The sequence below is a fragment of the Lingula anatina genome, chromosome 5 (genome assembly GCF_051362555.1).
Source record: "Lingula anatina isolate TDL-2025a chromosome 5, LinAna3.0, whole genome shotgun sequence".
Lineage (NCBI taxonomy): Eukaryota > Metazoa > Brachiopoda > Lingulata > Lingulida > Lingulidae > Lingula > Lingula anatina.
The window spans coordinates 13,752,382-13,777,498 of record NC_141771.1 but is presented as its reverse complement, the minus strand read 5'-3'; the positions used below and the strand labels follow the sequence as shown (position 1 = coordinate 13,777,498).

Below are 25,117 nucleotides of genomic sequence, written 5' to 3'. Positions count from 1 at the left end.
AGGTCTAAGAGTTATTCTCCATCTTCTTAATCTTCTAACAATTTGTAAATTGAGGCCAATACAGCCTCTAGCTGGTATTATCAGGTTCGGTCCATCTTCTTGTTTGGCACATTCTATTCCTATATGTAGGCCTAGTCATTTTAGTGTGCATCGAAAGGATCACCAAAATGGAATTATAAGTAAGCACGGCACCTGTGCCATATGTAATGGGCACATTTGGGACGAAGAAAACCAAGATATGTAGTTACTCGGTGTCATTTGAAGTGTACTTTGTTGAAAAGAGACAAGATGTCAGAATTATCAATGTTCTCAAGGTACCTCGTTCTTGGGAGTTTAATCACATTGACCTTATACTGCAAATCTAACATGAAAATACTGTGCAAAATATACAAAATATATGTGGCTGACACATTCGAGAAATACTGTGTTATTTTCAATGTTGGTACACCATTTGCTCCAGTAAAGGAAGAGCTGATGATATTTAACGTCGAAAGGCTTGTGAAGAAGTCATCTTTATTTTAATACATTTATACATTATCATATCTATATTTGTCTTGGTGCTAACTTGATACATCTGCCAACGAGAGTTTTTTTTTACCTGGCTGTGATAAAAAGTACCGTGCAAATATCCACCAGAACGATGGCTTATAGTAATCTTGCCGCTGAACCTTCGCCATAGGAATACGGTCTTTTGACCTCAAACCACTTGCTACGGGATGTACGTGACGTCACAGACATAACGTTTCGCTTGTGCACAGCCGGTGACGTCTTTAGACTGGGTTCCCACAGATTTAGATCGATCCATCTGGATCGACCTAACTCCCTGTGTGTTCACACTAAATTGCTGTCAGCGTCCGGGAGCCGAGCACGCACAAAGGTTAATTACCCCCTCACAGCTTTTAGTAGGCGGGACAGACATTTAAGCCGGTTAAGCTGACAGCAATCTAGTGAGACTCCCCTGGGGGATAGATCGATCTAAATATCTGTGGGAATGGTCTCTATAGTTTCGCACTAGTTCGTTATGACGGAAGAAAACCCTGCACCGGGCATCTTTTTGTTCCACAGAGCGTCGAAACGCTCATTTTGATGCACCGTAAAATGGTGCTTCCAGTCGCCTACGGTTGCTGAAATAAGAGTTGTACACGGTTATCTTTTTTAGCTGTTTAGCAGGGCTGACATACATGTAGTCCAGAATTAGACTAAGTGACGACACTAGAAGGCTAGACTGCTTAAAACTATACGGGCGGGTTTTCAATATTTGGTATCGATTACCATTATACATATATACTAGTTTTACATACATAAGACATATTCACAATATAACTGTACCAGTTGCACGGAAAAGTAAAAAATGAGAAAAAGTGGGATCGCAAACAACTTTACCTTTTCTGTATAAAACTCCGTTCTTGTATGGGAGCGGGGTAGCCTTCATCTGTTCCTCTTTCACCGTCTTCATGTTCTCAAACGACGTGGCTTCTGCAACTTTCTGCAGGAACTCGGGACTTCTGTCACAGCCCAGGAAGGCTGAGAGACCCGGGAGAACTTGGAGTGGAGCCTGGAGAAACAAAAATCTTTCTTTTTCCTATCAACAGTTAAAAAGTTCATATATTTAGAGCTGCGCACACTTTTATTTGGAGCCGGAGGATGGAAAATCATACACTTGAAGTTCGACATTGGTAGACTCAACCCACGACGTATTTCAATTTTTAAAAAATTTTAATGGATTGTTAAAAGAGACATAGATAAATTTAAACAAACGTCTTAAATTTTTAAAAATTTTCTTTCTAAACTCCTCTAAATAAATTCTTTCCTCGTTTCTCCGCTGTCTGTCTTCTCCTCCTCTTCTTAAACACACATGTATAGCTAAATTCCACTTTACCGTGTCAAGGAGCAAAAAATGGAGTAAAATGGGGTAAAAGAAACAGAACTAATTCAATTGGCCATAACTTCTCCACGCCCACGCAAGAGCAATGCCCTCAATGTGCAATGCAGCAATGGAATTTGTGCTCTAAAAGTGTTTATTCTTATTGTACGAAAATTAAGGTGTTCCATATAAACTATCATCACAAAAAACATATGTCGCTTGCAGATTTGGTCAGACCGATTATTAGAAAAAATGATATTTTCATACATGTATGTCAACTTCTCACCTCTCGCAGCTGTTCATAAGAAATGTTAAATACGTTGGTTTCTTTCTGTTGCCAGTCGGCCTCGTAGTCAAACCAGGATCCATATAACACTTTCAAAATAGATACATGTACTCTTAAATAAATAAATAAATAAATAATAGAGCAGAAAAAGGGAGATATCGAATACATCAGAAATAAATAAGTCATTAAACAACATGTCAATTAGATATATGAATTGATTGAAGAAATTTGTTTAAGTAAAGAATATTTAGTAAGTTATGACAAATTTAGTAAATTATGACAAACTAAAACTCTTTGAACAAGTACAGTATTGTATAGTATTTATGTTAGAATTACAATCTTACTCCGTCTTACCAAGAAATTCAATCGACATCCTTGGTCTTAATGAATATCTTATAGTACGACCACGTGTACATGTACATGTACTTACCTTTGCCATCCATGAACATCTCAAGAAAATCGTCCCACTCTCCATCAAACTTGACAAAAGGAAGACGTTTGCAAAAATAATACATGGACACAGCTGAATCTTTTGGATTTCGCACGATGTGCACTATTTTTGGATGTTTGTTCACCATGTCGCGTGGCAACCGGTCGTGATGGAGATGCGACCACATTATTCTCGGTGCTGCGAGATTATCGAGATCCTGTAACGAGACTTTTTCCATGTGGAGAACCACTTCCGGTGCCTTGCCAGTGACAAATTTGCTGACTTGTGTTGTGTTGCATAGCAACATGTGAACGATCTCACAAACCCAGTGTAGACCTGGAATACAGTATACTCATCTCCAATCTATTTATAAAACTGTACCTTACTGCAATAGGCCTACGTTTTAAACCTAGTAAACTTAAGAGAACACGTTTTGCAAATGTTTGAAACGTAAAATGCATGTACATGTTTTGTTGAAACATTACAAAAAACTTCAATTTAAAAGGATTTCCACATAAGAAAACTCTTTCTGATGAAATATTAAATAATGTGGTAACATGTTTCTTTGTGCAATACATGTAAACGTACCTGTTGGCCTACAGGTAGCCTATATTAGGCCTATTTGAAGTGGGTGCGTATAAGACTGCTTTAATAATCATAGGCCAAAAGTACAAAATATTTAAAAAAGTACAAAAAACGAGACGCCTGTGAGTGTGTGTGCGAGAGAGAGAGAGAGAGAAAACGTTCACCAGAAGAAGCAACTACGAGAATGCTGTGCTTATTATTTGCATAACAAGAAAAAAAACTCTGTTTTCAACATTATCTTATGCACCCACTCCACCGCGGGCACGTGGCCACTCACCTGCCTTCGGGTAACCAGTCACAATCACGTCGTCCTTGTGTATCTCCATCCCACGAAGCTGTTTGATATTCTCAGCCACATTCGGAAAAGCTGGAAAGTATTCTCCGTCTATACACACCCCCAACATACCCTTTCCGTTATTTCCAGTGAATCTCTCTCCCGCCATGGTGATTCTCTGAGTGTAGAATAATAATAATAATAATAATAATAATAATAATAATAATAATAATAACGATATTAATGATGGTGATGATGATGATAAGTAAACAGTTGAATAACAATCAATTTTGAAAATTTGAAAATATATTTAATAGTTTCACATTTCGTAATAAAACGATTAAGCCTTAATTCAAATAAGGAGAACATAGAATAAAGGTTTATATGAAATGCAAAATTGCCACAGGACAAAAAATCTCTTCATGTGAATTGACATGTGAAATGTACATATACTGTACTTCAAGAGCGCCTGACAAGCAAGCTGGGGCATTTTTTGAATGCGACATTTTACTACATGTAGTACGTACGCATTAGCTACGCGCACTGTAGACACTATAGCCCCGGCTGTACTGTTCTTGGTACAGCGCGTAAAATACCAAACAATGCACAGCTCACAAAAGCTTGTCTCGCACTAGCAATTCTCTTTTGAGTGTACTTAATTGTTTCGCAAAAAGCGGCAAGTATCAAAGTTCCTCTTTTCCAAAATGTACTACACAACAATGTAGTTGCCAGTGATTTAATACGTTTTAGAACCTCATTTGTTGCCTTACAGTGGAACTGAAATCAGTGCCAACCTGATGAAAGTTTTTTTTACTTATTGTGCTCCCTCACGACACCCCCTCTTGACGCCCCCTCACGACACCCCCTCACCCCTAGGGGCAGGACGCAGTGCATAGGAAGTTATCCCCCCAGCCTTTTCCCCCACATCTCATTATTCTACCCTAAGATCTAATAAACGTATATTAGATCTTAGTTGTACCGAATCCATTTGAAATAGGTTAATGTGAAGCACAATGTGTGGCATTCGGTTTTTTAATATCGTGATTTCTTGGGGTTGTTGCCTATGTTCCCTGTTCATGGGCCCGCCTTCAATAACGTGTCTCTCTCTACTACATTCTGTACCCTTAGTAGTCATTTTCAGTTTCGTACAATACATGTCATATAAAATTGTACCATTGATCTTATTTGCGGCAAGCCTGCATGCAGCAAAGTAAAGGCATTTTTTATGCCACTGTACTCTTATACTGAGCAATGACCTACTTTGGGCCATGTTGCGTGGGGACATTTTGTAGCTTCGGGCTACTTTATTTTATACATATATATATACTACAGAGGTCATCTGACTGATGGCTTGACATCTTATATTTCAAGCTTAAAGGCATCGCTTAATTGACAGTAGAAATTAAAATAAATAACGCCATGCCACGTCTGTTAATATCTGGTGAAAACACAATCAGTGGCCCTGGTAGAGGGTCGACCGTGATATCAGATGCACGATAATCACAGAAACCAAGACCACCATGCACCCTGACCCTGAGTGTCGGGTGGGATCACTGGAAACTCACGTCTCAGGGTGCACCGTATAGTCAATTTAACTGTCTCCTGCAAGATTTCTGTAAAGTCGATATAACTTGCACTCACCCGCTCAGTCTGTTAAGGAAATATTTCAGTCATCGTTCATCACCTGCTAGTTCACACCGAGGTCCTGTCCCTTCAAGGTCTGTTATACCGTATATAATATAAAGTGGAGAGATGGTCTTAAACGGTCTTAACTCTACACACGCCAGAAATAAGTCTACTTGGCCCAATATTATATATAACCCGCAGTGGTCCACTCAAGTGAGAGTAGGCCTATTTGACCTGTGTGTTTCGTATTGTTTTAAATGTGTTTAAGGTTAATCAGTAGTTACCTTAATTCAGATGATGAATACAGATTTATCCGGCAATTTCGGTCCTACGGTTAAGAGGAAGTATCGACACGACCTCGGCTGACGGCTTCTTTCACGGCAATGTCCCCCGCTGGTTTATTGTACCTGTATATAACTGTGCTGTTTCTTTTACAAAGCAATGATCGAGTTATTTATAGATCCCAACGGCGCCTTTTTTCTCCCCATTATGCAAAATGCATTTAGTGCAATGTGGAGGTAGGTTCAGCGTGTATCTAGGCCATCCCTTTCATCACATGTAGAAAAAATATGGGACTGTGCTGCGCCCATTAACAATACGTCATTACGATCTGATCGATATTGATTCTAAACCATGCACTCGTCTCTTTGGCTATTTTATATTTGTCTAGTCCCATTAATTCATGCACGCTGTTAATACTTACTACATTATTTAAAGCAGTATACAGTCTTTGAGTATCTAACATGTTTGTATTTCAATGCATTGTGCATTACTATGGGTACATGCAATTGCATAAGGTACAGAAACAAATATAAATTTTAAAGATCTGATCAAGTAGATAGTTTTATGAACTGCAACCCATCCGTTTATTTTGCCTGTGAATATGAACTTATATATGAACCCAATTTATTTAATGAATCATTAATTCGTATTGCTTAAGGAAAGGATTTCGCGCAAGCCGGTGCAACAAAGGTAAATCATTTGTAAGGGTTACCTTGTTTGCCATGTGATAAAATTTAAGGTTCTTATCTAACCCGGTAGTATTGAGGCCAGGGTTGAACTTGTGAAATAGGAATGTTTGGTTAGGTTCATTTAGAGGTGATGCATCATATATCTTGAACACAACATTGAACTATTTACACATCCTAATCAGATCGCATGAGTAGGTTAATCCTGTTGTGGTTAGGGGAACTGGGGGGGGGGGGAGGAGGGGGGATAAATACTCTCTGACCACAGGGGTCGTCACTGGTCCGTTTAAAAAATGTTGAATCGACAGGCGGGTAGGGGCGTGGTAGTTGTATACGAGTAGACAGCTTGACCACTTCCTCGAGTAATAGTTTGCTGTGTTACATTAACCTTTTTTTACGTTATATGTGTTATTCTAATGAATGTAAGTGACTCCTCCAATTACTCCAAACTTCAAAAACATAAATATAATCATAAATAAGAGCAAATAATTTATTGCCAAATGTTTTTTAGCCAAATCATAAAGGCACTTGTACCTAAAGTGAACTCTAGCACATGCTGGCGTTTACAGAACTGTACGATACTGAACACTGAAATAATGAAGTATTTGTAATAACACAGTGAAAACAGCCACTAATGCGAACGCTTTGGGCAAATATTAGCATTCGTAGTCAAATCCACACTCGCTCTATTTACATTATATCTTTTTTCAGAGTATTTCTCTTTCCGTAACTGTCTCTATCTTCAGAGTTGTTTGTCGTTCATTTTAAACAATCGTGCAATGTTTTATGTTTTTTTAGTTTTTCCTTTCCTGAAAATTTTGTTGCTGGTACACGTATATGCATTTACCATTTGTCTTACTGGCAATTATTAATAAATGCATTTTCCGTGGGCGGCACCGCTTCTGGTTCATCTAAAGAAGACTTTATAATCTACTGATCGGTTTTTATTGTTGTCATTTTTCTCTTTCTCATGGGCATCTTCGACAGCAACGCCCACTTTTGGTTTCGTTTTAGGGTAGCATACAAATGCAAAAACGGTCAGAATAGCGAACTCGATGAATTCGACAATGGTCAGCAAACTGAAGCCCATAAAAAGCCCAAACTGTCCTCCGATGTCACCTTGAATAGAAAAAAGGAGATATTCAATAAAAGAATGGGATAGGGCTAATACTTTTAAGTAAAAACACCGCATCGGTAGAATTCTTGATCTTGTTCTTTTAAGTTTTTAATACAGCACTTTAGATCAGACTCACTGCTGTAACCAACGACCTCGGACAATGAACGTTTTCGATAATTATAAATTTTATGTCAACTAGGACCTATCAAAATTTAACAGTTATCATAAAAAAATGCAATGTTTCAACAAGGTTAAAAATAACTCGACCATCGTTATCAATTAAACTTGCATTCAAATTGAAATAAAGTTGTAAATTTGTGACTGTCATCAAATAGAAAAGAGATCCTTTTTTATATATTTTTTCAAGCTGGTCATCTAAAATAATATCTTTCCAACACGAGTACCACAACTTGAAAATGGACTTGATCTATGTGCTCGTTCCCAAAGAATCAACTGTTTTACGTAGATCGATCCAACTCCCTGGAGATCGTGCTGAATACAATCAGATTAACTGATTAACACGCTTTCTCCCGGCGTCGAGTAGAATATAAAAAGGCGCGTGTTAGTCTGTTTAGCTGATTGCATTCAGCAAGAGTCCCCTTGGAGTTGGTTCCGCCTACGTAGAACTATAGTTGTATTGGGAATGAGCCCCATGGCTCACTGAAACGTGCTTAGTCCTTTTTCATTTAGAATTTAAAAACGTAAACACACTCGCCTCTATAATAATCAGAATGATTGTACTCACCGATGAGGGCGCCAGGCTCTATTGCGGGCTGTTGCTCACTGTGGATGTAGTTCAAGCTCTCAAGATAAACATCCAGGATCACGAAGTTCTTTCTATAATGAAAATACAATGTATACATGAACATAAAGATGTACACGAATTTTAACTAAATGAAGAACACAAAAGACGAAAGCAGTGCTGTCAGTGCGTCTACATTACACACGTTTAAAAATTATATTATGAAATATATAGAAAAGCGCTGATCGAATAACTATGTTTTTTATCGAATAATAAAACAGTCAGGATGTTTTTAAAAAGGTTTAATAAACACACACACGCACACACACTAATCAATTTTGGAGAGGCTTCATGAAAGTATTACTGAAGTCTGACATTAGGATAAGCCCATTCAAAAACGACAGACTTGGATTTGGTTGTTCGTACTTGAAACTGTCCTCGCCAATATTATATATGTTGTTCAACTCTCCAACTGTGCTCAAACTAGGAACAGCGGTTGACGTCACAGAGGTCTGATACGTCACGACCTGGCAGGGGACGGGGCACTTGCACATGCGCGTGAAATTCTGTCTGATATTTGCTAAAAATTAATCAGAATTGTAATGTAAGAGAACGATGTGGTGATTGTGTAAAACAAGAGTGGAAGTTAAAACAAGTAAAGAAAAAATAAAGGGGCGAATATGAGAATAACGTTTACCCTTACATAACAGGCCATCTACACATGAGCATCATTCCTGTTCTTGAAATAGATTTCAACAGATCAATTCAGATTGATTATGTATGTAAGTTTTGTAGCTGGTAATAATTTGTGGAATTTTAAGAGAGAGAGAGAGAGAGAGAGAGAGAGAGAGACTATCCTATATTCATCAAGACCATAGCGTGCAATAGATTTTGAAAATATTTCGAACAAAATACTAATGAATTTAATAAAGGTAGATGAGCTGTAATAATTCATGTGTAATTCTTATTATTTGTCGATGCATGTACTTACCTAAAACAGGCAGTACGCATTTCGTTTTCTCGACCAGAGAACATTCCCTCGCGTCTCCTGCATTGGAATTAAAGTAAAAAAATTAAATCAGATAAAGGTCAAATAAAAAGGCATTAAAAAGAAGAAAATACTGCATGAAAACGGAAACAGTAATAACAAATAAATTCACAATTGTAATGCATTACAGAATAATGTAATTGATATTATAACGGTCGCGTTGCCATGTATTTTTCTGACCCCCAAATGGGAACAACACAGTCGGTAATGTTAATATTACGATAATAAAATTCCACAGTAAACATGAACCCAAATACTTGATGTGAGTACGCTAACGAAATATAAGGCGCATTAGTCTTTAAATCACCAAAAATAGATTTTTTCTTAAATTTTCAATAAATAACCCCGAGTCCTTAAGGCATGATATATTTTTCCTTTTGGTATTTAAACTCTGTTTTAAGTGTTACAGAATAAATCAACCATCTGTATCACAAGAATGACTTGAAAACTGTGAAATCAAACAACCCTATACATGTACGAGTAGATTTACGGTTTTGGATAGTATACTCCTTCGTTGTGAAGTGAAATGTGACAACTTCCATGAAATTATTGTTTTGGCTGTGTGAATATGTAATGCTAATTGTTTGACTCTAAGGGTGTATTCCCAGAGATTTAGATCGATCCAGAGATTAAGATTTAGATCGACCTAACTCCCTGGGGGTTCACGCTAAATTGCAGTCAGCCGAGCTCGCACCATAGTTAATTACCCCCTTACAGCTTTCAGTAGGCGGGACAGACGCTAAAGCCGGCTAAGCTGACAGTAATCTAGTGAGACTCTCCACAGGGATAGATCGATCTAAAATCCATGGAAATGGGGTCTAAGCTTCCGTTGACCCTCCCCTTACATACCAGGGTATTGCATCGGTTTGCACCCGCAAGCTTCTAGAATATGATTCAACTTGCACTCCATAATGCACCCAGAGGTCGTATATACCTCGTAATATTGAAGAGACGCGGACTGGTTACATGGCCCGTACGGTGGCTCCAGTGTGTCAGTCTAAGAAAAAAATGCGGAAAGTATAAAAAATTGAAAAACAGGTATAAAAAAGTGTACAGATATTTATACAAAATACAAAAATGTTTATAAGAAGATACATTTTGTGTCGTTAATTCAAGTTGACGAATGTATCGCATTGGATTAATAATATGTTACTTTATGTCACCAATATTTCAAAATGTCACTCTCTGTTGGATTCAGATTTTCAAAAGGGATGACACAGATTTTTCTTTTTACAGAATAATTATTTAAAGCGTTAGCAAGAAGATATCTTGACGATCAAAAGTGTATCATATAAATGTGCCCACGTCAAGTCTAGAGAGTCCTGCGTAGGTGCGAAATCCTGGGGCGGCAGCGCGTCCCTTGGTTTCAATAGACGGTGGCTCGGACTGGTTGTGCACATGGAAGAAGATCCCGGCGTCCAAATCATCCCCACGCAGCAAACTGTTGCTGTATAAATACTGAAATGTATAACGGGGAATAGGGGTGCCCATACGTGACTCGTAAGCGTTTTAGTTTCATTCCGCGCCCAACAAAATGTACGACGCGCCATGAAGTTTATGCCAACAGCATCTGTAACTGTTGTGAATAACATTGTCATTCTACTTCAAGATTGGTGATATAAGGGTATAATTCTTGAGACGGCGGATAAAAAAGAATGGATGGAGAATATTTAGGTCCGCTGTATTTTCCCAACCTTTTAATAATAAACTGAAGTATATCTGTCTTTAACCATTTAAAAGGAAGACGGTGATGGGGCATGATGGGAAGAGTAATTTTTTTTTCTTGTTTTGTTTTAGCTTATACACTGTACATGTAGCGTTTTGTACCCTTACCTGTTGGATATTTATTTCCAAATGGAGTCCATTCCCGATCCCTTCTTGATCTTGGTACTTACTTCCATTAGCATTGAACGTGTAACAGTTCCCAAAAGACGTGAAAGCATGAGTAAAGTCCTTAAAATAACAGGGTTAGTATTTTTTACAAAATAAGCAAACAGCCTCAGTTAAGAAACGGCTTTTGTACAATATACTTAATGTATGTAAATATCTTATTTACAATGTATTGAAAAGGAGCAGAATCAAACGTGTGCTATCATCAACGGCTATGTACATGTATGTGTTGTAAAAATTAGCTGTTCTTTTGTATAGAAAGCATTTGTCTGTTTATATCCGCATTCACAACCAAAGTTGATCCGCTGATCTGTTAGTCCGTGGATCAATTTGCTCTGAATGCGCCCTATAACATAAGACAGACAGAATGTATTGTGTCTTAGGTTTTTGTAATTAAGAAAAGGAAAAATACTATCATCCGTGTACAAAATAAGCACCTGCACGTTACACAGCGTTCCTCGAAAGTAACAAATCAGATTGAGCCAGTTAATCTTCCACCCCTTTTCTCGTGTGAAATTGGACATTTGGAACCCATTGGGGTACATGGAATTAAACATGTCTTCCAAACTGACTCCTTGACTGGTGCTGTTGATATCTGTGTCAGAGGGGGCGCGGGGATTGTGGAACTTGGAGCGACGACTGAAGTGGGGTTTCAAATATGGGATCACAGAGTCAAGAAAGTGTAAGTCGGCGTCATTCAGCGCGTTCAACATGTACCTGACAATAATAACAATAATGTATGGGATAAAATGATAATTGAATTTTGCCCAATATTGGGGTAGAGTATTTTGACAGTCAGCTGCTATATATATATATATATATATATATATATATATATATATATATATATATATATATATATATATATATTTCAATTTTAGCAATATCTTGAGTGTTAATCAGGCCACAGTAAAGAACTACACATGAACCTTTCTTGTTTTCAATGGCAAAATTTGGCCTATAAACCCTGTGGTGATTTATCTTGCTTCCACGATATCGTACCAGAAAAAAATATACCGCAGACTGATTTTCTTGGAACTTTTCTCTTAATCAGAAAGGTATACCAAATTCAAAACATTTGAAACAATTACACAAACGACCCGTTTTCAGTTTTAATTTTTTTACTGTAACGAGTGAAATCCTTTATACATGTATCTATAATCTCCAGGGTGACTCAACAGTTTTAAAAGTATACTCTGGTGATTAAGAAACAGGTGTTAAATTTCCAAAAAAGAAAAATCCTCATATTTCATCAAAACACGCATTTGTTGGCCTACCTCAAACAGACACTATATATACTCCACTCACTTGTTAGCATTGCAAATAGTTACAGCCGGAAACTGCAGTTCCTTGGCGAACACCATGGTTATTTTAGTCGTCGTGTCGTATCTGAAGTAGGCGGCAAACCTGAAGTATATCTGCACCACAGCGACAATGAATCCCGCAGTGATCAAAGCGGTCCAGATTGCTTTCGCCACAAGATGGCGACTCTGATAGGCGCGGGCGAAGCCATGCGCAGAAGTGGATGTCGCAAAGGTCTCGATGGAAACATGCGGCTCCTCCTTTGCTTTGTCTTCTTTTTCATTTCTTGTCGAGGTCATTTTAACCTGAATTACGTATAAAATAACCGCCTAAATCTCCAATTCGACTATTACAACTTAACAAAGACGGACGGAAAACCAGTTTCCTTTCACTTTAAAAAAAAAGCCAAGGCCTTTCTTCAAATGGCTTATGTATATTTAATTTATAAGTTGTATTCACACGGTACTAGAGCCGGTACTAGTGGAATTTGTGTGTGATAATACACTGTCACCCTAGCAATAGGTACCAGAATTGTATTTCACTGTTCAAGAAGCCTAGCTAGCGGGATTAGGTTTTAGAAATTTGGAACTAAACAAAATAATCACCAAAGAAAAGTGAAAGACACCTACAGTATTCTAGTTAGACCTTAGATTGCTTTCTCTGCATCAGGTTTTCTTCAGAGTAAGGCCTATCAAGTTACTCAAAAACTCATATGCAGACTTGACATTTAATATGGAATATTTCAATTTCAAAGGTATGCCTATAAGTAAAAATGGGATCATTTTTCAAATGATTTATTTGGGTAGCGCTCATTTTGGCTGGTCAAAGCATGGCATCGCGAAGTATGGTTCTGTCAAAAAAAGTATCCATTTGTTGGCAACTACTACATAGAAGAATATGAAATTGTGCATGCAGGCGGTCGGTTTTGCAGTGCATAAAATGAGTTAAGCATTGTTTTGCAAACTGTTAATCTGTGCCAGAATGACACGAAAAAGACATTTCCAGACAGATTATTACCCCGGTATGTCACACGAAACGGTCCGCACAGTTTTATACAGCTATGTCCAGACTGATGTACCTACAAAGAGGCCACACCCAATGTATCGACATCTTACTACCAGGGTACAGGGCTCACTGTCCTTCCGGATATGCTGCAACTTAACAAAAAACATCCAATTCGTTCAGAATGAGGGGCAAATTGCTACCAGGATGCGTTTTTCAAGGCCCTAACCGAACACCAAATTGGTTTTAGCAGGTTAGCATACCAGGCGACCGCTGAAGAAGCCACTGTAAACAGTAAAACATCGTTGTCTGTTTCCCTAATGGATTGGGGACCATGGCCGCCTGGCTTTATGTATTGAGGTAAGATTTCACCTGTACCGCTCAACAGTCAAAACAAAGTTTGCAGGCATCGTGAAGAGCCTACGACGTCTAAAGTGACTAGGGTCATTCACAGCGTCAGTATTTGGAGTGGATACCACACGGTGCCAAAACACCAATGGTAGTCATCCTGAAACCACCTGAACCACGTCAAATAAAGGAATAATCTGGGAACCACTTGACTATCATTTGATAGTCAACAATTTTAGGTTGCACGATGAGATCGCCAGTTCACACAGAACACTTTTAATAGAAGACAACTTACACAACCAAGGGAATAAGCAGCTACCTTGGTCAGCAAAATCGCCATTTTTGAACCACATAGACAAAATTTGGGTAGATTATTACTCGCCGAATCAACGGCCTACATTTCCTACAACAGAACTGAACCAAATTGGACAAGTTTTGACCGATGTCTGGAACGTCATTCCAGATTTAACTCTAAAAAACCATCCCAAGTATGCATTGCCGCTTGAGCCAGCCAGCTGAGGGCATACGTAACAGGGACCGTTGCTATGATAAGAAACTGACATGAGGGTCCTTTGTGGAGCGTGTAATTCTTTTCCAAATAATAATTTGGAAAATATAGAGTTCCAAAATATCGCTCTTAATAGTTGTCGTATGACTTAGAATAGGCAAAGTATTCTTTTGTTTGCTTCACTGGCAGTAAATTAACTGATGTCACAATGGCATCAAAAAATTATTAAAAGTTATTAAAAAATGATTTTGATCCTTATTTTCATTTATCAGACAGCAAAATAGTAAAAACCTGATGAAAAAGATTTGGAAAAAATATTTCATATGAAATGTCATATCTGTATTAAGTGAGCGTGCATATTACGATATCATTCTAGAGGACTACTGCTTCTGTTACTACTTACTTGATAACCCACTTACTAACTACCAGCTAACTGAATACTTACTAAATGTCTAATTATGTAATTTCCGGTAACAGGCTGAATTGCTAATAAATTAACAAAATATGTATTGGCCTATGTCTATACTTACCTGTGACCAGCGTGGACGGCAAAATAGGAATGATAAAGGTGACTGACACAGGTTTACTGTCCCGCTTAATCAAACAGTTCATTGAATCAGAAAACGAACCAAAGCAAATATAAAGAGAATGACAAGGAACACGTGAAAGTGGTATATTATCATCTGAGCCAGTAGGTCAACTAAAACTGCTTTAAAAGCGTCGTTAAAATCAATAATAGGAAGTATTTTATCCGGGCTTCAGATTGAAAACAGTTGACCCCCCTAAGGAACAAGAACCAAAAACTAGACATGCTTCAAAACGCAATTGCGTTATTGATTCCTGCAGCATTGATTCCTGCAACTGTTTGCAATGTTATTGCGATAACACAGATAGGTTTTTGGTGTTACATAATATCTTTTAAACTTTTTGATTAAATTCAACACCATAAGACCCGTAGGGCGCCAGGTCCACTCCCAAAGCCTCCTGCCACCTTCCGCTTCCTTTGCAACGCTTGTGGTAATGGGACGTATCGACCCTTTTGAAGGGTAACACGTTGTCCGAGTAGTTTTGGTTTGTTTTGTGGTGCTAAATGGTACTGGTCAACTTCGGTAAGATTAAACATTGTACTAAGATACATAAGTATCTCACGTGTACAGTGGATCAATTCACTCCATTTCCTGAATTTGATTTTATTTTCACGACAAAGTGACGTTCGTTCGATGTGTCAGTATCACATTTATGGAAAATTCATGTAGCCAAAATATATTTTCTTTAATATCGATTGGTTTTTCTCGTATCAAGTCTCCTTTATTAAAAAGAACGACAAAGTAGACAGCTTATGTAACGCCTCTGCTGAATATACATATATTTTTATTTTATTCCAACAAAACGATCCCAGAGAGTTTACAATGCATACAGTACATGTACAATGCATACGATATATGTTTACATGTCATATTGTGTGATATATCTACTTCTGAATATCAAAGCCAATGTTTCTAAAACATCCCTTATTGTGTTTATTGTGGAAACGGGGAAAGTTAGCCTGCTGTCGTGAAATAGTAAAATTTCCGGGAAAACCAAACAATGCCCACCATTAAGAAACATTAAGCTGTATCGATTGCCCAACAAAAGTTACGTAAGATGCCAGTCATAACATTAAAGTCGCTGCAGACACTGTATCATGTACAGTAATACATACCCTGCAGATTTTTCTTATGCGCAGCATAAAGTAAAAGGGTATTTTGAATATTACTTGATCCTTTTCTCTAAGAGTTACTGCACATAGCATATGTAGATTATTTAACTCAATGCTCTTAAAATACTATACCAACGATTCAACACATTTAAATACCGTATAAATGCTTTATTGTGCATTGGCTTCAATTTATTTTGCTTTCTCCCAGTTCATCAGAAGCCTCTTACCTTGACTTCAGAGCAACGTCTGAAGAAGTACCGCTGGACGGTTAACATAACTTAATCAACCAACTTACGTGCATGCATTGTAGGTCTACTACTTATACCTTCCAGGAGTATTTTAGTCTTCGACCCTGGGTAGTCTGAAATAGCTAGGTTTGAAGCATAACGCCAAAATACCCGATTTGATGTCCTCTCTGTGCACATGCTGATTTAAATCATACTTCATTTGAAAGCGCGGGACCTCTCGGTCAAAACTAGCCATGATATACATACAGAAATGACGGGAGATTACTTAAACAATAGTTCAGAGTTGTAAAAATAAGACAAAATTTTGATGCTCTCTGGGTTCCCGACAGTCTCATATTTATACATTTTAACTGAGCAAAATACCCTTCATCTCAACAGGAGAGAGGTGGCAAGGACGCCAACATGCGCGTTATTTGTTACCAAACGAATGAGTTACTGTTTTTGGGACCATTCCCAGACCCATTCGTACTAACTTTACAGTCGTCGATCTATCCCTGAGGGGATTTTCGTTAAATTGCAATCAACTTTAGCGCCTTAGATGTCTGTCAACCCTACTGAGGCTGCCAGGGGATATTTATTATCGTTTAGCAACTTCAGTAGGCGTGCCAGACATCTAAGCCGCTTAAGCTGAAAGCAATTTAGCGAGAAACCCCTGAGAGATGGAGCAATCCTGTAAGATCGATCTAGGTATGGGAACATAGCCGTTTCCTTTTGACTAACAGTATTTTTATTAAATCTCTTGCTATACTATGTTTTCTTTTAGTGCCATTGGATGTTCATACTTTTACAGCTATTTTAACTTTAGGTCGTGGATTCATTTCTTAACTTTGCTCTCTACCATTACAATGTCAACTTTTGGCTGCAGCTTGGCCGACAAAATCCACGTGTACAAGGTCATCGCCGCAAACTCGATAAATTCGATAATGGTCAGCAGGCTGAAGCCCATAAAGAGTCCAAACTGTCCACCGATGTCACCTTGAACAAAAAGTGGCCATTGCTCTTATCAAATACATTTGCGTTATGCTGTGATTATTATATTTTTAGATGAAATTACGGCGGCTTACCCACAAGAAGGTCCAATATTTTAGATACTAACTTTGATAACTTTTCTTATAAGAAATTTTCTTTAAAAAGGAAATATACTAAATACAAAAACCAGCACGTCTAATTAAAGGGGCATGCGTAAGCTAAACCTAAGGAGACGTTTTCTGGTCACTGTGTATTATCATCAATGTCTGTGAACGACCGCTAGATGGTAGCACCGTCGCAAGAATGTGTCAATTTGCCCTAACTCCTTTTGTCTAATTTTAATTGCAATTTAGATAACAGTATAACTGACGAATGCCCCTTTTATTTGACTGGTGGCATTTTAATAAAACGTACGATAGTTTTGTAAAATGGACACCAGACGATACATATAGGCCTACTCCAGTAGCTTTATGTTGGAACGCCAACTAAGAATGTGATCATGAAATACTCACTTATAAGAGCGGATGGCTCCACGGCTGGTAACTGCTCGCTCTTGATATAGTTCAGGTTTTCCAGGTAAATATCCATAATGACGTAGTTCGCTCTTTTCAAAAGAGATGATATGAATGATAGTTAACATAATTTTTTTCATGAATATATCAAAATTTATGCTAATATTTATAAAATGCGTAGCTAGATGAATTTGTAGTATGGGAGCCATAGAAGATAAAATACATTCAATATGGGCATATTGTTAACTTTTAAGTTAATTAAAATTAATTAATCGATTGATTAATTGATTAACTTATCAAATAATGAACTGGCCAATAAATGAATATATATGAACACATAAAGTTGCTCTCTATAATTTCATAATATCGTGACCACGTAAATATTTACAAATTGTTGTAGGTTACATAGTTTCAAAAATGCGGCCCCAGTATCACTTACTTGACTTCAGTGGGGGACATACGTAGATTCGTAGCCAGTTCACTTGCTGTACTGTTACTAGGTATTGACGTATACGTCACTGACGTAGCATACGTCACGTCCTCACAAGCGACGGGACAGTCACACATGTTGGAAAATTCCTGCTTAATTTTCACTTGAAAAAAATCATTTTCGTGATAAGAAAAGAGTTCGTTTTATTTCTATCGGTAGGCGTATTTTGCGCATCAGGGACTGCATGAAAATCTATCGTTTTTGTTTGACCTCAACTCACAATAATTAATGAGACGATACTCTTCCTCACAAGACACATTCAACAGCAATTATTTTTTGATCTGTAAGAAAGCAAAGCTACTACCACTGTATTAGTTTACAGGCATTAAATTGTAAAAGAGATATAGGCATTAAAATTTATAAGAGATAAAACATCTTATACATATTTTAGTTCGAAGTTCCGGTTGTTTTACATATAAATGATTCCATAAAAAGTAATAAATGGTTTTAATCTCACCTAATAGTGGTTTGGCGCATGTCGTAACCTCCATCAGCGAACATTCCCTTCCTCTTCCTGAGATGCATAAAATGATTTATTATCTTTTATGTAATTTTTTATAGAATACATCGATGAAAACAAGGTAACGCATTGTGAAAAATGAATTGGAACAACTATTGGAATGAATATCAACGACGCCTGAATTATCTTTTCAATTCTAAAAGGTTTTAAAAGTAAAAGTAATAAGTAAATATACGGACGGTCAGGAAAACACACAGACAGATGGACAGACGGACGAACAAACAGACGAATAGATACTTAAACAGAGAGAGAGAGAGAGAGAGAGAGAGAGAGAGAGAGAGAGAGAGAGAGAGAGAGAGAGAGAGAGAGAGATTTTTACAGTATAATTTACGGAAGGAAGAGAAATTAACAACAAAACAAACAAAACGGTGCTGTACTAATATAACGACATTACCCTCGTATTCAAAGAGTTCGCATCCACACTCTCTCAGCATGTGTTGCTCTTTACACTCCAGTACACAGGCGGCCACGGAATAGTCCGGAAAATTGACCAGTTCAGCGGACTTGTTACACAGACCGTATGGGGGGTCTATCGAATACGACTAAAAAATGATTTAAAAAAAAAGTGCTGAGATGGTCAAAAGCCAGTCGTTTTAAAACAATAATAATAGTTTATTAGGTAAAATTCCAACCCTTAGGTTGAAGTTGTACAAAGTATGTTTAAAAGAAAATTGACAATAAACTTTAAATTATAAAACCAATAAAGAGACTGCGTCCCCTTAGCCTTATCATACTAGCAGGATCGATTTATCTCAGCGGGGATTCTTGCTCAGCCAGAGTCAATGTAATCAGCTCAATTGTCGGACACGCCCCCTTGCAAAGCAAAATAAAGAACATCATGGACCAACTTCACCAAATTAATTTAAGTTTTAAAGCCGCTTAATCTGAATGCAATTTAGCGAGAATTCCCGGGGGTTACATCGATCCAGCCAGTAGGCCTAAGATATAGGGTATGGAAACGTTCCCCAAAGGTATTTTTACATGCAGCTAAGTCGGCTAAGATTTCAGCTTGCAAACTATCATACACTGTACGTCTTTTTGTGAAACAGGAGTTGGTTTCAAAGGTGGACATAATTAAGCTTGTGTCTAAATAACTGCTAAAAAAGTGGATCCACGTGCACAGCAACGACTCACGTCTGTCCTGGTAAGCCCAACGTAGGCGTGGAAACCTGGCGGAACTGCTCTTCCGTCCGTCTCGACAGAGTTGCAGGCGGTTGCTATAGTATTGCTGAAATGGATGCAGGAAAATTAAGCAAATTATCTGAGAAGGTCCTTTTGGTCAATAATCCAAGGAAAATTTAAAAAAAGAAATGAAAAAAAAAATTCCAGCCGGAATTAAAATATAAAAATGAATATTTTCTTAAGTTTTAACAATCTGCCTTTCACTAAAGCAAAATTCATGAAATATAGTTTACATTAATTTATAATCTCAAATGTTCATCTCCCAGTTTGGATTCAATCATATAAAATATTCTCTTACCTGTTCAATATTTATTTCGAGACTGAGTCCGTTTTTGGCGCCAGGTTGATCTTGGAAAGCGTCGTTGTTAGCATTAAAAGTGAAGCAGTTCCCGAATGCTGTAAAAACGTGGTTGAAATCCTGGAAGGACATTTGGCAGCTATGTAGAAAGTATTGCTGTTTCATACCACCCAAAATTTCACTATACAGCCATCACTCACACCATCACCATCATCATCATCACCATCACCATCACCACCATCATCATCATCACCACCATCATCATCATCATCATCACCATTACCATCCTCATCACCACCATCATCATCATCACCACCATCATCATCACCACCAACATAATAATAATAATAATAATAATAATAATAATAATAATAATAATAATTGGACGGATGGCCGTGTAATTACATGTACCAACACAAACTGTGAGACAACTGCAATCAACGTAATAATAATAATAATAATAATAATAATAATAATAATAATAATAATAATAATAATTGGACGGATGGCAGTGTAATTACATGTACCAACACAAACTGTGAGGCAACTGCAATCAACGTAATAATAATAATAATAATAATAATAATAATATACCGTTGTCCAATTGCAAGGTCGTCCTCTGAAAGTACAAATGGCGTTGGAAGCATTCAGATACCACCCCTTCTCGAGAGTGAATTCGGACAACTGGAAACCCCTTGGATACATGCTCCTCATCATATTATCCATATCACTCATCGACATTTCACCATCTTCAGCATTGTTGGTGGTGGAGGACGTAAAATGTCCGTCATTATCTTGGTCATCAGGCATGTCGTAATCGGTTGACATGTAAGCCTTGGCGGTTTCCAGAAATTTAATGTCTGTCCGTGTGAGTCGGTGGCTCATATACCTTAAATTGCAACATTCATTAAATTTGATCGTTTTTTTTACATTTTAATGTATTAAAATACAGGCCAGTGTGCAGGTAAAGTTATGGGTGTTTAATATGCACAACGAAACACAATATAAGGTATTTTAATGTTTTAACAATGTTTTGAAAAACATCATATCTCGATTAAAAGAGATTAATTAAATGAATTGACAAGAAATACGAGTACAAAGTCAGAGAAAACACGACTTTGTGACTTCTAGATCAACCACTGGCGTTTAACAAGTCGTATTTTAGATCTTTAAAAATTGAATTACAATTGACAATTAAATTACAGTGCTGTCGTTTGTAAAATTTGCCTCTGCATACTGGTGCAATTATGTATTACTTACTTGTTGGCATTGCAAATGGTAACAGCGGGGAAGTTGAGACTTTTGGCAAAAATCTTGGTGATCTTTGTAGTGGTGTCGCGTCGTAAGTAAGACGAAAACCTGTAATTGATCTGAATCGTGGCGATTACGAATCCCGTCAAAATCAGCAGTATCCAGAATACTTTCACCACCAGATGGCGGCTCTGGGCGGCTCGTGCGAATCCGTGTGCGGACGTTGATGTTGCGAAGGTAGTAAGCGCAACTTTAGTCTCGTTTTCGCCCTCTTCTTTGTGTTTTTCGCCGTTGCTCACGGAACTGAAATAATAAGCAACCAAAAATACAATGTGGTCCACGAGCGCAGACCCTCAGCAAGGAAAAAACATGCAATGAAACGCCATTTGAATGTGGGACCTGGATTCGGTTAGAATTATAGGAACTTCTTTCCGGTCTGAATAACTTCTTTACTTTTGTGAAGAACTTTTGAGATACCTTGTCAACTAAGAAACATGAAAAAACAAACAGAAAAAAGTTAGACCATAAACTCCTTTGTTGTCCCATTCAAAAAATGACCGTAAACCGCACAAATGGCATGCGGGTAACCCAATCTTTGATTATCATTGCGAGAGAGAGAGAGAGAGAGAGAGAGAGAGAGACTACAATCAATACGCTTCAGATGAATCACGAAAGAATCACAATTACAAGCTGCTTGCTAAAGTTTGATAAACAGGCTTAAATGCCTATATCGATTTCTCCATTTACCTGGTCCATTTCTTAAATACAATAGGCATGTGGATGTACTCACGATCAAGATGGCAGTTATGTAGATGATAAATTTTTAACGAAAACTGTAAAATCTTTGAAAGCAATGGTTTGCATATCTGTGTCATTTTTGAAAATAAACAGTTGACGATGTAGGCGCTCGGGTTCAACACAATGGATTTTCAATGAATGCTGCAAATAAATGGAAACGATTGACAGTGGACAGAAAAGAATTTCATCATCTGCCATAGGAGAAAATTTTACTTCATTCATTCATCAGTTAAACATTGATTGACAAAGGAGTTCAAATTACCCCATTTGTGGAAGAACACCTATTTTTTTTAATATTTTCGCCATGCTGACGACATCCCATTTAATCCTATTTTCAAGTTTCTCACGTGTAATTGGTCTACAACGCACAAAAAAGAAGAAAGAAATAGTGTGCTTACTTCATGGTCGTACCGGTTTAACAAACAGCTCGTTTCAGATCTTTGTAATGTAAAACATAAACAAAGATAGATGAAAATTCCTGAAAATTTCAACGTGGTTTCCCCACAATCACCCCCGTATGTTCTTTGCAAAACAGTTGAGAATATTTAATCTCTTTTTCGATTTCCTTTTTTTTTCCTTTCATATTTATTAATGAACTTTGACAGTCTCTTTTACGAAAGTGACTAAAATTAGACTTCCAGAAAACAAAAACGTCTTTTTAGGTCATTTTTTGTCAAAGCTTCTGGTGTACCTTGGTATTCAAGGAAAAGTGTTTAGCTTTCCGGGAAAACTACATAAAAATGCCTTTTCCTGACTCCAAAACAAATAGAAAGACATCAAGAGCTACTTGTGCTACATACCGAGTTTGAGGCGTGTTCTGTGACATGCGGTACTTTCGGTATATCTGTCAAATAATACACTGCCACCCTCTCGCGATGTATGTCTTGAAGACGTGGACGCTCGAGGTATTCTGGCATATATCGTTGTCTCACGTTGTCTTATCGGTGTCGCATCCTCCACCAAAATCACATCTTAAGCAAAAGCAAAACTCACCTTTTCATCTCGTACATTCCTGGTTGCTTCTGTGACAAGTCCTCTCCAAAGTCTTCAGGCTATAGCCAGTTCTGGTACTTAACTACCGCTACTAAATGCCGTATCGATCATATTGTAATGTGTACCGGAATGTATCACACCACTCCCATTCGTTAGTTGGCGCTATTAGCTACGAGGTATGGATTGATTCTACATTAGGAAAAAAAGTAATAGTAGACGCTTCATGGTAATGTGGTAGACAAATAGAAATCGCCAACGGATTGTTTGTTCCATTGTTTACTTTGGATTTTAACGCTCTACTTAGCTGAATGATCAAAATTGGTCACTTAATCCAAAACGTACAGGTGTGTATTTCAAAGTTTTTTACCCACAAGTTGCAAGACTTGAGATTCAGGACCGAATTACTAACTTCTGCTTGGGGCAAAGAAATGTTTTTCGCCATATGTCCACAGATACCAGGGGCAGAACCAGAGATATTTTCTGACAGTCTTCCAAATTATCTTTGATGATCCATCCTTCATTTTTGACCGTCTTCCAACAGAAAAAATCAGATACTTGTCAATGTAAACTTGAAAATCTGAGCGTCTTCCAGAAAACCCAGAAGACGGCCTCAATCCGCTCCTGAGATACAACTCTGTCTATTTCTGTTTCTGCTTTGAGACCATCGGAAAATTTTGAAAAATAAAAGATGCCATCATCCAAATGACCTCTGGAAAGAGTACTGTAAGTCTTTTTACACTTCTCTTGGGATGAATAACAAAATTAGGAATTGTTGTGGTTTACTGTCTTGTTTTTTATCTACATGAAAATTATAGTCTTACAGCTTGAGGTTTACCAGAAGCCACAAAGGCTGACTTCTTGTAACAGAGGAATTTTCAAAAAAAAAAAATTGTCTACAGGCCCTGTTTCAGATTCGCCTCTCTTTAAACAATATTTATCAATATTGTATACCCTTAATATGGCTTTCCTGAAGAGCGTTAAATGAAAAAAGATACAATGTCCGGCAACAACTAATGGATATTTGCAGGGAAAACACATTCTTTATTTATAGAGAAATTAGTTATTTTTTAGGTAAGCCATACTACGATAAAAGAGTAGTAAGAATACACAACTCTTCTAAAAATTATTGGATGGTCAACAACATTACATCATAATATCATAACAGCTTATGATAAAAAAGCAAGTTGTCTTTGAATATTTTTATTTTAAAATCAGCAGTTAAAGACGGTTAAAGGCTGGTTACATAAAACCTTTGTGTTATTCAATGGTCATACTGCATTTCCAACGTTTTTCATTTCAGTAAAAATAAACTCGTCGTTTTACAATTCACTCTAATATACAGGAACCAAAATGTCATTGATTTTTTCTGTACTTAATGTTGAGGTGACATAAACCTACCGATCAATGGTAAATGCAGGCATTGAAAAAAGAACCAGCAAATTTTACTACTGATCGACTGAAGCTTGCCCAAGCTTGCGGTGTCTAGGTTTTTGTATGTTCTAATTGAAATATCTCCCATCATATATACCAACCTCTTTTCACACGTGGTACAATACGCGCTTCCCTAAAACAAACTATGTATTATTCATTGTTCAAAGTCAAATGCAACACCTTTCAGACGTTTTTCAGGTCAGTGAAAATACACTCATTGTCATATCATTCGCTGTAACTTACAAGAACCAAATTGCCATTGATTTTTTTCTCCAATTAATTTCTGGGAATCATTCTTAAATGTTGGGGTAATATTTACCTGCTGATTCATGTTAAATATAGGCATTAAAAAAGGACAAATCTGCTCAAGCTTACAGTTAGGTGTCTAGGACCCCATTTCCAGAGATTAGATCGATCTACTTTAGATCGACCCAACTACCTGGGGGTTCACGCTAAATAGCTGTCAGCCGAGCGGACACAAAAGTTAATTGCCCCCTTACAGCTTGTAGTAGGCGGGACGGACATTTAAGCCGAATTATCTGACAGTAATCTAGTGAGACTCCCCGCGGGGATAGATCGATCTAAAAGCTCTGGGAATACAGCCCTAGTAGGGGTTTGAATTTTTTTGTCCGGATATGTCTCGTCTTCCATATATAAAGCTCTTTTCGCATGTCAGTAACGTTACATAATAAGTACTTCAACAGAAAATAGTATGCTCTATAGAAAAATTTTTGTC

General features: G+C 37.5%; 3 protein-coding genes across 6 annotated transcripts; all 3 read right to left on the bottom strand.

The window, feature by feature from the left end:
• Positions 1-203: 203 nt before the first annotated feature.
• LOC106154338 (sulfotransferase 1B1) lies at positions 204-5,635 on the bottom strand. 4 transcript variants are annotated; one of them, XM_013528658.2, is made up of 6 exons: positions 5,005-5,311; positions 3,443-3,617; positions 2,581-2,916; positions 2,151-2,239; positions 1,384-1,555; positions 204-1,124 (listed from the first exon to the last, which is right to left on the bottom strand). In XM_013528658.2, exons 2-6 carry the CDS (start codon positions 3,606-3,608, stop codon positions 1,012-1,014), a joined length of 876 nt encoding a protein of 291 aa, XP_013384112.2. In that variant the 5' UTR covers positions 3,609-3,617; positions 5,005-5,311; the 3' UTR covers positions 204-1,011. The 4 variants fall into 4 exon arrangements, with proteins under 4 accessions (XP_013384112.2, XP_013384111.2, XP_013384110.2 ...); XM_013528657.3 differs by having other exon boundaries at positions 208-1,124; positions 5,081-5,309; XM_013528656.2 differs by lacking the exon at positions 5,005-5,311 and adding an exon at positions 5,350-5,624 and having other exon boundaries at positions 211-1,124.
• Positions 5,636-6,517: 882 nt separating this feature from the next.
• Positions 6,518-12,433, bottom strand: LOC106154329 (acid-sensing ion channel 1-like). Its single transcript, XM_087014293.1, has 9 exons — positions 12,139-12,433; positions 11,268-11,547; positions 10,774-10,893; positions 10,246-10,398; positions 9,790-9,937; positions 8,884-8,940; positions 8,319-8,472; positions 7,896-7,987; positions 6,518-7,152 (listed from the first exon to the last, which is right to left on the bottom strand). The coding sequence occupies exons 1-9, from the start codon at positions 12,429-12,431 to the stop codon at positions 6,941-6,943; spliced, it is 1,509 nt and encodes a 502-aa protein (XP_086870419.1). The 5' UTR covers positions 12,432-12,433; the 3' UTR covers positions 6,518-6,940.
• Positions 12,434-15,327: 2,894 nt separating this feature from the next.
• LOC106164083 (bile acid-sensitive ion channel-like) lies at positions 15,328-21,935 on the bottom strand. Its single transcript, XM_087014028.1, has 9 exons — positions 21,907-21,935; positions 21,169-21,462; positions 20,612-20,797; positions 19,563-19,656; positions 18,823-18,970; positions 18,366-18,422; positions 17,858-18,011; positions 17,419-17,510; positions 15,328-16,912 (listed from the first exon to the last, which is right to left on the bottom strand). Exons 1-9 carry the CDS (start codon positions 21,933-21,935, stop codon positions 16,752-16,754), a joined length of 1,215 nt encoding a protein of 404 aa, XP_086870154.1. The 3' UTR covers positions 15,328-16,751.
• Between the last annotated feature and the right edge of the window lie 3,182 nt (positions 21,936-25,117).

Excerpts from the sequence above, each read along its gene's own strand:
- LOC106154338 (XM_013528656.2), bottom strand. The coding sequence starts at position 3,608 with ATGGCGGGAGAGAGATTCACTGGAAATAACGGAAAGGGTATGTTGGGG. Across the intron at positions 2,240-2,580 it reads GATGTTCATGGATGGCAAAG|TGTTATATGGATCCTGGTTT; the intron begins GTAAGTACATGT and ends CTATTTTGAAAG. Across the intron at positions 1,125-1,383 it reads CGGAGTTTTATACAGAAAAG|CAACCGTAGGCGACTGGAAG; the intron begins GTAAAGTTGTTT and ends CTCTTATTTCAG.
- LOC106164083 (XM_087014028.1), bottom strand. The coding sequence starts at position 21,935 with ATGCCTATTGTATTTAAGAAATGGACCAG. Across the intron at positions 19,657-20,611 it reads GATAATATGATGAGGAGCAT|CAATACTATAGCAACCGCCT; the intron begins GTATCCAAGGGG and ends CATCCATTTCAG. Across the intron at positions 18,971-19,562 it reads TTGGGCTTACCAGGACAGAC|TCGTATTCGATAGACCCCCC; the intron begins GTGAGTCGTTGC and ends ATCATTTTTTAG.
- LOC106154329 (XM_087014293.1), bottom strand. The coding sequence starts at position 12,431 with ATGACCTCGACAAGAAATGAAAAAGAAGACAAAGCAAAGGAGGAGCCG. Across the intron at positions 10,399-10,773 it reads TGGAAATAAATATCCAACAG|TATTTATACAGCAACAGTTT; the intron begins GTAAGGGTACAA and ends TATACATTTCAG. Across the intron at positions 9,938-10,245 it reads CAGGACTCTCTAGACTTGAC|ACTGACACACTGGAGCCACC; the intron begins GTGGGCACATTT and ends TTTTTTTCTTAG.